The sequence below is a fragment of the Malus sylvestris genome, chromosome 5 (genome assembly GCF_916048215.2).
Source record: "Malus sylvestris chromosome 5, drMalSylv7.2, whole genome shotgun sequence".
NCBI classification, from domain to species: Eukaryota; Viridiplantae; Streptophyta; class Magnoliopsida; order Rosales; family Rosaceae; genus Malus; species Malus sylvestris.
Genome location: NC_062264.1, coordinates 8,481,321 through 8,496,848, shown reverse-complemented (window position 1 = coordinate 8,496,848; position 15,528 = coordinate 8,481,321). Strand labels below are relative to the sequence as shown.

The window sequence follows — 15,528 nt, the reverse complement described above, 5'->3', positions numbered from 1 at the left end:
ATGCGTCAATGAAATACCTTTTTGTTTTTTGGTCCTCATGAATTTATTTCATTCACTAATACTTTAGCCAAATATCATTTACCTGCTGCACTTCAATGAGATAAAGAAAGAGTCATCAATTCTGGGCAACTTTTTGCTCAAACAGGACTTCTTAATTACAAGAACATATCATACAAACTAGTCTTCTTTACATGATAAATCACATACAGAAGATATTCATGTCACCTGGTTTTTCACAGCTACACTCTTAATGACATTTAGTTTCCGAGGACACGAGGAATCACACACAGCTTCAGAAATCACAGTTAGACCTTTGTGACCAAGAAAATAAGCCATTCCCAGGTTTTACTCAGACGATATATCAACTGGATTTTGTGAGATCAGCCTATTGATGTTGTCAAACCTCGTATCCTGGGTTCACTTTCTGTTGCACATCTCCGTAACTCTCTAACTCTTCCATGTCCTCCAAACTCCCCAAGAACAGAGGCAGCCTTTGGTGCAGCTTGACTGGCTGAATCGATAGAATTCTACTTTTACCATCAGAACCTTTGCCCCCGGCTTGCTCCACCAGAAAACTAAGAGGGTTGGCTTCGTAAACCAGACGAAGGTGGTCCCTTGGATTCATTGTCACTCCACCATACAGTAGAGTTCGATGAAAATCTGCTACCAGAGAACAGATATAACGTGCAGAGTACTTCTTGGGGTATCTGCCTTTCCCTTGTCTCACAGTGTCTATGTATTGCCTTAATCCGTTGGGCCAGTCAAAATATCGAGCATCATTTACAGAATATATTTGCCCTGGAAAATGAAGAACCAGCGTAAGCACACCTAAATGCTTCTATCCTGCATTTTTCAGTATCATCGAGCATTATTTACAGAATATATTTTCCCGGAAAAAAAAGAGAGCCAGTGTAAGCGCAATCTAAATGCTTCTATCTAGCAGTTTTCAGTATCATCAATCACCATTTTACAGAATATGTTTTCCTGGAAAAATAAAGAGCCAGCGTAAGCGCAATTCAATGCTTCTACTAGTATTTTTCAGAAGACTTATATAGCAGTCAATAACCATTATAGTGCAATTTCTTTTCAAGGTGTAATAGTCATCGTACAGGTTAGATAATTTTGTGATGGTTTCTAAATAATCTGTTGTTTTTTCTTTCCGTAAAAATGTAATAAATTGTCAAATGAAATCTCATATGTTGAAGCATATTAGTTTGGAATTTACCTCGAGGAGGAATTTTTAAGCTTGGGTGTGTGAGAATGAAATCTCCTGTTGAATGATCCAGTGTGAATGCATGTGTTCCTGAACCAAAGCTGGTGCAGAATATTGTGGCAGATGAATAAAGAACATAGCCGGCAGCAACAAGATTAGTTCCCTTCTGGAGTGAATTCAGCAAAGCCTTCTCCTCCTTTGGTAGATGATCCAGCTCCGGAAGGCGTTTATAAATCCCAAAAATGGTTCCAGTGGGAATGGACGCATCAATATTTCGAGAACCATCTAGAGGATCCGTTACCACCACAAATGGGCCATCATCGGTTATCCAAATTGGAGTATCATCTTCTTCTGAAGCCATGACAGCTACTTTTCCAGAATTTTTAAGAGATGACAAGATGATTTCATTCTGCAAATAAGAAACTTTAGTTAATCAGAAATGTTTCTTCGATTTCACCATTACTAGATTGCTCCTGACAATAAGGCAAGCCGGTGTGAGAACTTACAGAGCAACGAAAGATCAGTGCTATATCACCAGAACATTAGATTTTTCATTTGGTAACAACACTGTACACCAAAGATGGAAAGCTCAAATCCCTTGGAACCTTAGTGAAGAAAGGATTTGATCCTACACCTCTTGTACAAAACAAGAAAATTTACCAGCTGAAGAAGCTAGTGTCCTTAAGCATTTCGTTTAATCACTATTATAAACAAATAATCTTAAATGACCATGCCATAGGTGAGTCATTTCAATGGATATGTCATAGATTTTCTCACCCATATTTGGTGCGTACAGCTTGTACCATCATCACGACGTTAGAAGAATAGATTGAATAGGCGTTTCACTAGATAATCATCAACAATACCTACCACTTCACTTCTGACCAAAAGTTGTGTTATACTGGGGCAGTCAGGTTCTTCCCACTCAATGCGGATTTGATGTGGCTTAGAAGAACAACATAGGTATACATATATGTATGGGAAGGGATGTGAGCATAAATTATGGAAATTTGCAAACCAAACACAAGCCCTTTGGCTCCGGTTTTGACCCCATTTTTTGATTTCAAAACTTACACCCCATCAAGCCAACCAAATGGCATTATGTTTCCTTTCAAACAAAACGAATAGGCACCCTCAATTTTGTCCACATCTCTTGTCAGTTTCCATACAGATTTGAGGACATTTCAACAAAATAGGGAGTTATTTTCTGCTAAAAATTTAACCCTTACTCACTGAAACTAGAGCTTTAAACAAATCAGTCCTACACAGCGTCCTCCAATGACTCAATTAAAATAAAATCAACAAAAAGCATTGGTTTATACACATGAGTAAACCCATGAGTATGCATGATTGCATAGAGAATACAAACTTCCTGAAGACAATTATATCTTGGGGTTAAACTTACCGAAACGATATCGAGAGGCTTCGGTGCATCCCGGCCTGACCCAGCAGCCGAAGCGCCGCCGCCAGCGAGACCCTTGTGCTTTCCAAGGCTGGAATTGAAAGGAGAAGCTACAAGAGCTGCGATTCTCTTGCAGGCGTACTGTAAGTGGTGGAACAGAAGCACCAGATCATCTCCTACAGTGGCACCTCCCTCGCCGGACGCATACTCAATCAGGGTGCGCACCTCATCATCGGCAACACTGCCACTAGTACCGGAAGAAGCCACCACCAGTCGGGACCCAATACTGAAACCGAACCCAGAAAGATTTGCCATTGTTGGTCTGTGGTTGTGGAGGATGGCTTTTGTAGTAAACAGATTTCTGGGCGGGAAATGAGGGCGATTTGGTGGGAAAATTGGAGCAGGGTAGGAGGTGGGCGGTGGTGTTATGGTTATGATTGTGGTGGGTAATGGCATGATAATATATATTGAGTTTGGGTTTGGGGGCTTTGAGCCTTTGATTAGAGTGGTGCCATTTTTGGACTTGATTGAGTTTTCAAGGAAAGGGGATAAGGGATTTGCTGTATATCATTCAAGAAAATAGGCAGCAAAGCATATACAAAACCCGGCTCAATGGGCTCGTCCACAATTCTCACCTTTTATAGTGCTGCCAGTTGTTTTTCTGAATTTTGATTTTAACTCATTACTCCGAACTTTTATAATTACTAATTTTCTTTTTAAACTTTAATTTTAATCGGTTACTCTTCTAAAATTTTGTACATTGTCAATTGCCTACTAGTGTTAGATAATAAATATCAAATATTTCTTTCTCAATATCCCATACAGTTGTCATGTGTCGTAGGTATGATCCAAACAAATGGAAAATTGTATGAAGATTTTAAACTCTAGAGTTAGAAGGAAAATTCGCTATTTATAAAAGTTCAGATGAGTAATTGGCTAGAATTAAAATTCAAGGAGAAAATTTGCTAATTATAAAGTTCAGGGGATCATCAGCTAAAACTAAGGTATTTAGGGAAAATTGACAGCTTTACATAAGTTCAACTTGTAAATCGACAAATATGCCTATTGAAAATAATACTTGTGGACCTCATCATTGGCAGCAGTGCCACTAGTACTGGAAGAAGTCACCAGTCGTGACCCCATACTCAAACTGTTTGGGTTAATATTTAAACTTTTGACATAAAAAGAAGAAAGCCCATAAGAGCTAAAGGAAGGAGAATTGCCCCAAGCCTAGCACCAGGCCCATCCATCAATCTCAAGACAATATGTCAGCTCCCCATTAATGCAAATGCTAAGTGCTTACAAGGGAAGTGACAACCGATGGAAATCAACCCACTCTCAGCCCAAAAGCACTTTCCGAATAGCAGAACATGTAAAAAAGATGATGACTCACTAAGTGCTTTCGGGCAAAGCTTGTAACAGCCAAGATGAAATGCCTATAAAAGGGAAGGCAGGGCCCAGAGACAATGACACTCAACCAATCAAACAAACAAGCATACAAACTCTGCTCTCAAGCTAGTTCGTACCTTCCAAACCCTTTTAGCAATAGTTCCCTTAGAAAGTCATCTTTTATCAAATGTAAAAGCTCTGCTACCTTCTCCAGATGTTGTAGTATCGATTTCCTCATGTAAACTTGTTTTCCACTTATCCCTTTTAACACACAAACCTCTGTAATCACAAAGAGAAGAAATTGCAAGACGTTCACCCTTGCCTGACAAGGTGAAATCTTGCCCGACTCTCTTTATTTTATCTTTCAATTAGTAGATTTTGTATTATGATGTACTCTCTAGTATATATTCAAGTCATTTCTAGTCATTTGATGATCAAATGTTCCATTAGCACTCTGATATGGTTCATTTAGTAGTTTTACTGTTATAAAAGATTGAACGGGAACTAGACTGATAGCTGAATCAGATCTGGACTTCTAACCTTTAAAGCATACAAGATAATAAAAGTCATTGATCTTAAAGCACAAAAAAGAACTTAGTGTAGACTTAACTCATCTACGACAATCCTTTGATAACAAGAAGTCAAAATAACTTGGGGCACAAGTAATCGACTTAAACACACTTGTTCTACATCTGCCATATTGAGATGGCAGTGGCACGCCTAAGCATTTAGTTAGTTTTGATTGCGAGCCTCAAGGCCTACACCTAAGACCCTACAAAGGCACCTTTCAAAACTAACTATGTCCTCATCTTGCAGCCTTTCAACAAGCAGGAGCCCGACAACCAACCTAAGTGCCAACTCCTTAAGGAGTTGTGTGCTCGAGCCAAGGGTCTTCTCCAGGGAAATTCCTGCCCAAACATAGTTTTGGCACGCCCAGTGGGACCCACAAGTCTTGTATGCCAAGAAGACGAAGGAAATAGCAAATCTTCAGGTGGAAAACAGAGCAAAACCACACCAGTATATGCCAAAGATCAAACATGATGAATCTCCCCGAAGATCTACAAGGACCTGTCTTGACGAAAAACCCGACTCATTCTGAAGAAACAGGAGCAAAGGTCACAAATGAAGACCTACAGGCTACATGGTTGCTATATTAAGAAGCATGGAGAAAATCTCTCTAGAAACTATAGGGGAAGTAAGTAGACTATGTTCCCTAACAGGGAATCTACAAAGAAGGCTAGATCTGGAGTACTCTACCCTAGAAAATAATCGTACTAGAGAGATGATAAGAGAAGCCAGTCATGTGATGAAGCCAGTTATTCCTCTGTTTTCTTTACCGAAGGAAAACGAGAATAAAGGAAAAAACAAGAAAGGGTCAAGAGTTAGTCAGCTAGTGTTGGAAGAAATTCTGGAAGCAGAGTTGCCCGACCCCCTATTTTCACTAAACAGTAGGGGGTAGAATGGTCAAGAAATGACGAAGTATGGGATGCCTCAGTTGATCGGGGAATCCGGCGAGAAATAGGAGCCTACCAAGGCAGACAAGCCTCCTCTTTATAGGCCACCACCCTTGGCCAGTAAAGGAGGAGAGGCCTAATGGAGGAAGCCCGAAGTAAGAAATGAGATTAACTCAGGCAACGATCGTAGCCCGAAGTGGGCACTTTCACATACCCTGCCTAATAATACGGCCAATCAGCAACTCAGAGATGAGTTGACCGAGTTTAGAAGGATGGTCGTGAGAAATGCTCAGCCACAAGCTCGCCCACTGTTTAAGGTTACCTATCAAAAGCCCTACCCAGAGTTCATTGATGAGCAGAATCCCATTCCACTTCAAGATGCCTACATTCCCAACATTCAGCGAGGAAGATAACAGTGTGTCCTCCAGGGACCATATCTTCAAATTCTCCAACCATTATGTGGCATTTGAAGATAATCCTAACTATAAGTTAAGGTTGTTTAGGAATTCATTGACAGAGTCAGTATCTCAGTGGTATTCTTTTTTGCCTCCAAATTCTATTGTTAACTAGGGGTAAATGGAGACAGCTTCCCACAAGTAGTTTTACAGGAAGGAGTCAGAAATGACCATCAACGATCTGGTTGAGGTAAAGCAGTACGAGCATGAATCTACCGAGGACTTCATGATGAGGTTTATGAAGACAAGAATGAGATGCCAATTTCCTATCAACCATGTCCAGCTTATAGCTATTGCTCAGAAAGCCTTGAGGTTACCCTTGAGGAATAAGTTTTATGATGTACAGTTTAATGAGTTGCAAGAACTAGTGATTGTTGCCACCAAGTATGAAAAATTGTTGATCGAAGAACAACAAGCAAATCATTCCTCTAAAGTACCTCATTTCTATAAAAACAAGGCTGACATTTATCAAATGGAGTTTAAAGGGATGAAGCTGGAAGAAAATGATGGTTATGGAAGAGATGGAATTGATATGTGTGCAGCAGAGATGACCATTCCCTTTAAGCCTTTGACAGTAAAGGAATTGGTCCAGCTGGTTAACGACCAGAAAGTGGTCATGAATGATAGTGGATTCGTACCAATGAAACCTCCCAAGTATCAAAGTTATTCCATTGATCTAACCAAGGTAGTTGAAATCTATGAAGAGCTGGTTCAGGCAAGAGTCATCATGCCCGATAGCACCAAAAAGTTTCCCAAACCTGAAAAACTGAGAAGGAAAAAGTATTGCAAGCTGCATTACACTTTCAATCACTCCATAACCAACTGTGTCCAGTTTAGAGATTGGATACAATATCTCATCATCAAAGGAAAGCTGTTGCTGGAAAAATCGCAGGCTAATATGATGGTTGATACTGATCCTTTTCCAGAAGCCCCAATAAACATGATCAACTTGACGTAGGCTGAAAAGGGGAAAGGAAAAGCTACTTGAGAGTTGAAAACATAACAAAGGCAAATTGCCAGGCCAACTAAGGGAGCCATCAAGTTGCCCGAGAAACCCAAGGCGACCATAATCAAAGGAGTAGTATTGTGTGGTAGATGTTAATGTGAGTGTGAGCTAGAAGTCCCAGCGTCAGGAGCCATTATTGATTAGGAGCTGATCAAAAGAAGAGAAAAAGAAGAGCAAGAGGCCCACAAAAATGATATGCATGCAGCTGAATGAGAGACCTCTAAGAATGTTTTCCAAAGATTGGGAAGAGATTCTGAACTAAAGGGCTTGTCAAAAGTGTTTAGAAATTATGAAGCTTCTGAAGAGGTAGAAGACAGAGAGGCCAAGGTACCAAAATGGGTGGATGTGAAGCCATCCCAACCAAGCTATTCGAGTGGAAATGTTAGAGTAAATGGGAGAACTGTGAATCCAGTTACAAAGAAGAATCCTACCCGACTTGGTCAGAAATGGTATGTGGTCGGAAAGGATGGGAAGCTCGTTAAAGAAATGGGAGCCTCCATGATTAGAAGAGTACAGAGGCAACATAAAGCCCACATGAACTCATTGAAGGTCCCTATTGCCTCAGAAACCTCTAAGAATGTAAAGTTTGAGAAGGTACCCAATGAGGGAAGGAATCAACTCCATTGGAGAACCAAGAAGGAGGTGGAGAAGGCTAATAGCAAGACGGAAGGGGAAAGAGACCATGTGCCGTAGTACCCCCATCCTGGGGAATATAGAATTCTAAGAAGGGCTCAAGAGGATATGATAATGATACCAACCCCGAGATGAAGCCCAGAGCCAATCAATTTTGGAACTATTTCGCCCGAGAGAGGGATACCCTCACCATTGCTGATTGATACCCTTTGTGAAGACATGGACCAAGTGCAAAATTTTGGCATAACTCAGGATCCCGTTTACCTAAACTAGTGCTATCAAAAGAAGCACATGATTGGTTGGATGAGTTCACAAAGCATATTCAAGCCAAGGAGAAAGACTTACCTAGACCCAACAACTTCCACGTAAACATGACATATGTTTTATCCACCATATTTTGTCCCAAGCACGATTAACCTGCCATGATATAGGGTGACTACTTGGCAATAGAACCCCTGATGGCACATGTTAGTGTTAAAGAGATAGAGAAAAGGAATCAAGCAAAACGGATGTGCCTGAACTGGCAAGGAGTGAGCCTAAAAGGATATATACAGATAAGATGATCTTCAGCTGCCCGAGTTTGGCCATGGCCAACCATCTCAAACCCATATACGTAACTGCTTATTTGAAAGGAATACCCTTCAAGAGGGTCTTGATTGATGGTAGAGCTGCAGTCAATGTACTGCCTTATAAGCAGATGAAGAAAATGTGCAGAAGTGAGGAAGATCTCATCCTCACAGATCTTATAATTTCCAGTTTCTCGAGAGCTATTACTAGGACTCATGGGATATTACCATTAGAAGTTGACTTGGGTTCTAAACAAATCATGCTGGCCTTTTTTGTTGTTGACAGTACTTCCACTTATAGAGCTTTACTGGGCAGAGATTGGATTCATCAGAGTCTCTCTATGCCATCTACCTTACACCAATAAGTGGTTGTTTACCATGAAGAATGAGAAGCAAGACCTGGATTTTAGGAGATAATAGAGGCCGAATAACGACCATTCCTTCCTACAGCCAACGTGGTAGAAGCTAATTTCTACAATCCAGTGTTAGAATTCTTCAATGATTAGGAGCTAATAAGAACGATCGCCTGACCAAGGTGATGGCCCAGAAGCCTCTAGAACAATGGATATCTCTTACAAGGGAAGAATGAGATCGACCCCATATCATCCCAACTCCTTAACATCAGTAATGTCAGAACAGAAAAGAAATGACCAAGTGGTTGCAGTCAAGTCCTTAATAAAAAAGTTGTTAGTATATGGGAAAGAGAGAAAGCAAGAGAGGGAGAGTTCAACCAGAGAAGAAAAGGAATGGGAAGAAGAAGCCTCAAGCAGCAGAATAGAAGATGAGTGTTTTGAGTTGGAAGCAGCCATATAGATGGCTGAGTGCATATATGATTTAGATGGGCCAGAGGATTTGCCCGAAAATCTGGAGTTAGTTGAATTTTTGTGTGCAGAACCTGACAAGCCGCCCTTAGAAGTACAAGACCCATTGGAGACCATTGATTTGGGAAACAAGGCGGATCCGAGGCCTATACAGATTAGGGGTTTGTTGGAAACCAAGGATCGGGCAAGGATTATTAGCATTTTGCACGAATTCAATGACTGTTTTGCTTGGCATTACACTGAAATGTCAAGTTTAGATCCAACCTTAGTAGAACATAGAATGCCTATTAAGGAAGGATTTAAACCTGTCAAGCAATCACCACGAAGGATGTCCAAAGAGATCGAAGAAAAAGTCAAAGAAGAAATCGAGAGGCTGGTGAAGGCTAGATTTATTAGGCCTATCAAATATGTTGAGTGGTTGGCCAACATTGTACCTATATTAAAAGCTATAACTAAAGCAGTTCGATGTTGTGTTGACTATAGAAACATTAAAGGAGCCACACCTAAAGATGAATATCTTATGCTCATGGCCAACTTATCCATAGATGTAGTTGCAAAACACAAAGTTCTATCTTTCATAGATGGGAATGCTAGTTACAATCAGATAAAAATGGCTAAAAAAGATATACATAAGACAACTTTTAGGTGCCTGGGTCATGTCGGAGCATCTGAGTACTTGGTGATGCCATTTGGGCTAAAAAATGCCTGTGCAACTTATCAAAGAGCAATGAATGCCATTTTTCATGACCTAATCGACCATAGCATATAAGTATACATTGACGACATTGTGGTGAAGTCTAAAACTGAAGAGCAGCACTTAGTAGACCTCAGGCAAGCCTTGACAAGAATAAGGATCCATAAGTTAATAATGAACCTAAGAAATGTGCTTTTGAGGTAAGATCGGGCAACTTTTTGGGATTCTTTGTTCACCAAAGGGGAGTTGAGGTCGACAAAAATAAAGCTCGAGTAATAATGGAAACACCTCCTTCCACCAATAAAGTGCAATTACAAAGGCTACTAGGAAAGATCAATTTCTTGAGGAGATTCATTGCTAACTTGGCGAGCAAGATTCATCCGCTAACTCATTTGTTAAGATTAAAAGACAAGGAAGAATTTGAGTAGGGCCCATCCCACCAAGAGGCTTTCGACAGAATAAAAGCTTACTTGGCTTCTCCACCAGTGCTCATGCCTCCTTAAATAGGGAAGCCTTTAAAGCTTTATACTTCCGTATCTGAGAAGTCAATAGGAAGCCTGTTGGCTCAAAATAATGAAGGTGGAAAGGAACATGCCATTTACTACCTTAATAGGATCCTTACTGAGGTAGAGACGGGATATACTCCAGTAGAGTGGTTGTGTTTGGCTCTATACTTCACTGCCTACAAGCTAAGACATTATATGTTACCTTGCCACATCCACATTATTGCCAAGATAGATGTGATCAAATACATGCTGTCAAAACTAATGCTGACATGGGAGGATTGGAAAATGGATCCTAGCACTATCCGAGTTCAGTTTCCAATATGTACCTCAAAAAGCGATCAAGGGACAAGTAATCGCAGACTTTTTAGCTAAGCATCAAAAGTTCCAAGAAGAAATTATCAACATCCCAGGAACTCTGAAGGTGGCCAGCATGTGGATCCTACCAAACAAAGCCTTCTAGAGCAAGGAATAGTGGATCTAGCAGGAGATAAAAAGGATAACCAGCCTTTAGATTACTCTCTGAAAACTGTATTTTGATGGGTCCTGCACTCAGAATGCTGTTGGAGCTGGGATTGTTATCATTGATTCTAAAGGTACTCACCACTGTTAGTCATTCCTCCTAAACTATCAAGAGACCACCAACAATCAGGCAGAGTATGAGGCATTGATAATTGGCCTGGAGATCTTGATAGAGTTGGGGGCAACTGGAGTTGAAGTATTTGGTGATTCAGAACTAGTGATCAATCAATTAAATGGAGAATACAAATGCAGGCATATCACTATAGCTGGTTATCACTTAGCGACCACTCAGTTGTTGAGTTATTGGGGCACGAAAATATCAGTTAGCTACATCCCTAGAGAATTAAATGCAATTGCCAATGAAATGGCACAATTAGCTTCTGCAATACCAATTCAAGAAAGGAACTTTGAAGGGAATATAGAAGTTCATAAAAGAAATCTCATTTCTATCTTTGAAAGGGGATTCAGCCTAGATGTAATGACTGAAGAAATAAAGATGAAGGATTGAAGGACACCTATTGTCCAGTATTTAAACGATCCATCCTTCCTCATAAGCAAGAAAAATAGACGACAAGCGACTAAGTATGTCATGTGGGATAAAACCATGTTAAGAAAGACTCCAGATAGACTCCTACTGAAGTGTTTAGACCAAGAAGAATCCATAAAGGTAATGGTTGAAGTACACGAGGGAATCTGTGGTGCACATTAAGCTGGAAATAAAATGAGGTGGTTGCTCATAAGATATGGCTATTTCTGGCCTCAGATGGAAAGAGACTGTAAAGTTTATGCCCAATGATGTAAAGAATGCCAAAGATATGGACCTCTCCAACATGTGCCCTCGGTAACCTTAAACCCCGTGGTCAAGCCCTGGCCCTTCAGAGGATGGGCGATGGACTTCATCGGGAAAATTCATCCAGCTTCTAGCAAAGGGCATACGTTCATAATCGTGGCAACGAACTACTTCACCAAGTGGGTAGAAGCTTCGGCACTGAAGACCATAACCTCAACTGCGGTCAAGAAATTCATTAAAACCAAGATCTTACACAGATTTGGAGTGCCCGAGATAATTGTCACAGACCGCAGGCCATTTTTATTTCAAAAGAAGTAGAGGAATTTGCGAATAAGTTCAAAATAAAGATGGTTCAGTCCAGTCCTTACTACCCCCAGTCAAATGACCAAGCAAAAACCAGCAACAAGATCTTAGTAAACATTATTAAGAGAATAGTGGCTAAGAGTCCAGAGAAATGACATGAAAAGTTGGGAGATACTTTGTGGGCTTACAGAACTTCCAAGAGGGCAGCAACTGGAACTACTCCTTATGCTCTAACTTTCGGGCAAGATGTCGTGCTCCCTATAGAGATTAATGTAAGTTCTGTTAGAATTCAAAATCAATTCGGGCTACACAATGAAGAGTACATTTAAGGCTCTAAATAAAATTCAACAAAGGAAAGAAGTTGTTGCCCGAGCATACAATAAAAATGTGAAGTTGAAGAACTTCAAAAATGTAGAGTTAGTGTGGAAGGCAATTCTCCCAAAGGCAATTCTTCCTTTGGGAGCTCAAGTTAGAGGTTTTGGGAAGTGGAGCCCAACTTGGGAAGGTCTTTTCATTATTCACCAAGTATTGGACAACGGGGGATATTACTTGGCAGATTTAGAGGGAAGTTTACAGAAGCATCCAATTAATGCTAAATTCTTAAAAAAGTATCACCCAACCTTGTGGGATGTTAGAGATTGTTACACTGAAGAAGTGTCGGCATTACATAGAATCTAAAGGCAGTTTCGGGCTTATCATATTTACATCTCAAGGCTACTCGGCTACTCCTTAATGTCATAGAAGTCTTGAAATAGAAGCTAGAAGCAGTGCGATTTCCGGAGATATTATAAAAAACTAATTTCTCCTTAGGCATGTTGTTTCCAATATCAATTGAGACTTGAGAAATACATACAGGTCCCAGTGAGTGTACTCAACCTTCATCAAAGAAAAAAGAAGTCTGCAGGCCTGCCCGAGGACGATAAAGGTCGTTGAGCAGAAAGTGCATGGTCGAATTTCCCTTACCAATCTTGCAAGAAGATTGGGTACAAACAATCTTGGTTGCTATAGGGTGATTTCGAGAGAAAAATGGGAAGAAAGTTGGAATTAGAAGGGCAAGAATTGAAAAGCAAAAGCATACTAGAAAAATTCGGTCAATTCTAGTGAGTTATGGAATTCAAAGGCTTAAAGAGTTTTTGATATTTGGTTGAGAGGTGAATTGGGATTAATATTGTGAAAGATCATTTAATGATGAAAGGCGTGGGTTAGTGCAAGAGTCTCATTGAGCAACAGCTGCATTAAATGACGCAAGTCTCGAGTAAGGGAGTGCGATGGTGGTTAATGTGAAGCGGCTATTCAATCATTATTTACTCCTCGATTTGCAAGCTCAACAACGATTGAAGGGGGCACTGTTTGGGTTAATATTTAAACTTTGGACATAAAAGAAAGAAAGTCCAGAAGAGCTAAAGGAATGAGACTTGCCTGAGGCTCAGCACCAGGCCCATCCATCCATCTCAAGACTATATGTCAGCTCCCCATTAATGCAAAGGCTAAATGCTTACAAGGGAAGTGACAACCGATGGAAATAAACCTACTTTCAGCCCAAAAGCACTTTTCGAATAGCAGAACATGTAAAAAAGATGATGACTCACTAAGTGCTTTAAGGCAAAGCTTACAACAGCCAAGATGAAATGTCTATAAAAGGGAAGGCAGTGCCCAAAGGTAAGGACACTCAACCAATCAAACAAACAAGCATACAAACTCTGCTCTCAAGCCAGTTCGTGCCTTCCAAACCCTTTTTAGCAATAGTTCCCTTAGAAAGTCATCTTTTGTCTGGAGTAAAAGCTCAGCTACCTTCTCCAGATGCTATAGTATCAATACCCTTATGTAAACTTGTTTACCATTTATCCCTTTTAACACACAAACATCTGTAATCACAAACAAAAGAAACTGCAAAACGTTCACCCTTGCCCGACAAGGTGAAATCTTGCTCGACTCTCTTTATTTTATCTTTCAATTAGTATATATGGTATTATGATGTACTCTCCAGTATATATTCAAGTCATTTCTAGTCATTTGATGATCAACGGTTCCATTGGCACTCAGATCTGGTTCATTTAGTAGTTTTACTGTTATAAAATATTGAACGGGAACTAGACCGATGGCTTAATCAGATCTGGACTTCTAACCATTAAAGTATACAAGATAATAAAAGTCCTTGATCTCAAGGTACATAAAAGAACTTAATGTAGACTTAACCCATCTACAATAATCCTTTGATAACAAAAGTCAGAATAACTTGGGGCGCAAGTAATCGACTTAAACACACTTGTTTTACATTTGCCATATTGAGATGGCAGTGGCACGCCTAAGCACTTAGTTAGTTTTGATTGCGAGCCTCAAGGCCTACACCTAAAGCCCTACAAAGGCACCTTTCAGAACTAACTATGTCCTCCTCTTGCAGCCTTTCAACAAGCAAGAGCCTAACAACCAACCCAAGTGCCAACTTCTCGGCGAGCTGTGTGCTCGAGCCAGGGGCTTTCTCCAGGGAAATTCATGCCCGAACAGAAACCGAACCCAGAAAGGTTTGCCACTGTTGGTATGTGATTGTAGAGGATTTTTGTAGTAAACATATTTCTTGGTGAGAAATGAAGGCGATTTGGTGTGAAAAATGGAGGAGGGCAGGAGGTGGACGGTGGTGTTATGGTTATGGTTGCGATGGCTAATGGCATGATAATATGCATATAAGATATTGAGTTTGGGTTTGGGGGCTTGGATTGCAGTGGTGCTATTACAAAACCCAGTTCAACAGGGTTGTCTACAATTCTATTCTAGTACAATTTTAACCTTGTGCAATTTTTTTTTAACAAACGATATTATCTATACTAACGAGGCGGGAGTGGGCTTAGCCTCACAATGTGCTAACAATAATGTGGTTCAAATTCACCTTTGCCAAAAATCAAACCTAAGATGTTTCACTTACAAGTAAAAAAAAATATTACTAGACCGTAGTACTAAGGACAAATTAGTCCTCACCACAAAGGAATCCTTTGAAAATAAGAACATCTTTGGAGAATCACTTATATCAACTGTATTTTTGTACAAAATAAGGGTATGCACTCGTCGTTAATGGTTTACTTCTTGAATGAAATTAGTTCTATTGATTTTTTTTAATGGTTGTCTTTTAAAATTACACAGCCTACACATGATGTACATGCTAAAGTAATTAGAAGCTAACTACGTCTTTTAGTGGCTTGATTTATGATGCGGGTGTGCTAATTTGCTACCGAGTTCGATTGGGCAAATATCTTTAACTGTGGTGTGGTGATACGCACTTCTGACTCCTGAATTGAGCAATTTCAGCTTAGGAAGGAACACTCTCGATCATTGGTGCTATAGACAAGGTTATGCCTATTTACTGTAAAGTTCAATAATGGTTCACCTGCCTTTTGATCCAAACAAAGAATGTAAGTTGGGTCACTTCGCCGAGAAAGATAGCTTCGTTCGGCAAAAAAATTCAAAGAGTCTTTCCGGCAGAGACTTGAGATAAGTAATCAATCAAACTTGAAAGACTTCCCGTCTAACCAGGCAGCCAAGACTCCTAAGCCCGAACTAATTCTACAACTTGGACGCCGTCTAAGCAAGCAGTCACATTTACTGGTTGCTTCTGAAAAATCCCGTCTAATCAGACAGTTGTCGTCCGCCGACTGTCGACCCAAACCTATCTAACGAGACTGAATTTGTGCTGGCGTTTAGTAAGCAGTTTCTGCTCTGGGAATCGTACAACTACCACCAAGATTTCTTGCGGATTTCTTCACTTGTCAGTCTTCACGAGTTATA

At 40.2% G+C, this 15,528-nt stretch overlaps 1 protein-coding gene across 1 annotated transcript; it reads right to left on the bottom strand.

The window, feature by feature from the left end:
* Positions 1 to 101: 101 nt before the first annotated feature.
* Positions 102 to 3,237, bottom strand: LOC126624039 (fructose-1,6-bisphosphatase, cytosolic). The gene is made up of 3 exons (XM_050293034.1): positions 2,619 to 3,237; positions 1,226 to 1,622; positions 102 to 798 (listed from the first exon to the last, which is right to left on the bottom strand). Exons 1-3 carry the CDS (start codon positions 3,069 to 3,071, stop codon positions 398 to 400), a joined length of 1,251 nt encoding a protein of 416 aa, XP_050148991.1. The 5' UTR covers positions 3,072 to 3,237; the 3' UTR covers positions 102 to 397.
* Positions 3,238 to 15,528: the final 12,291 nt, after the last annotated feature.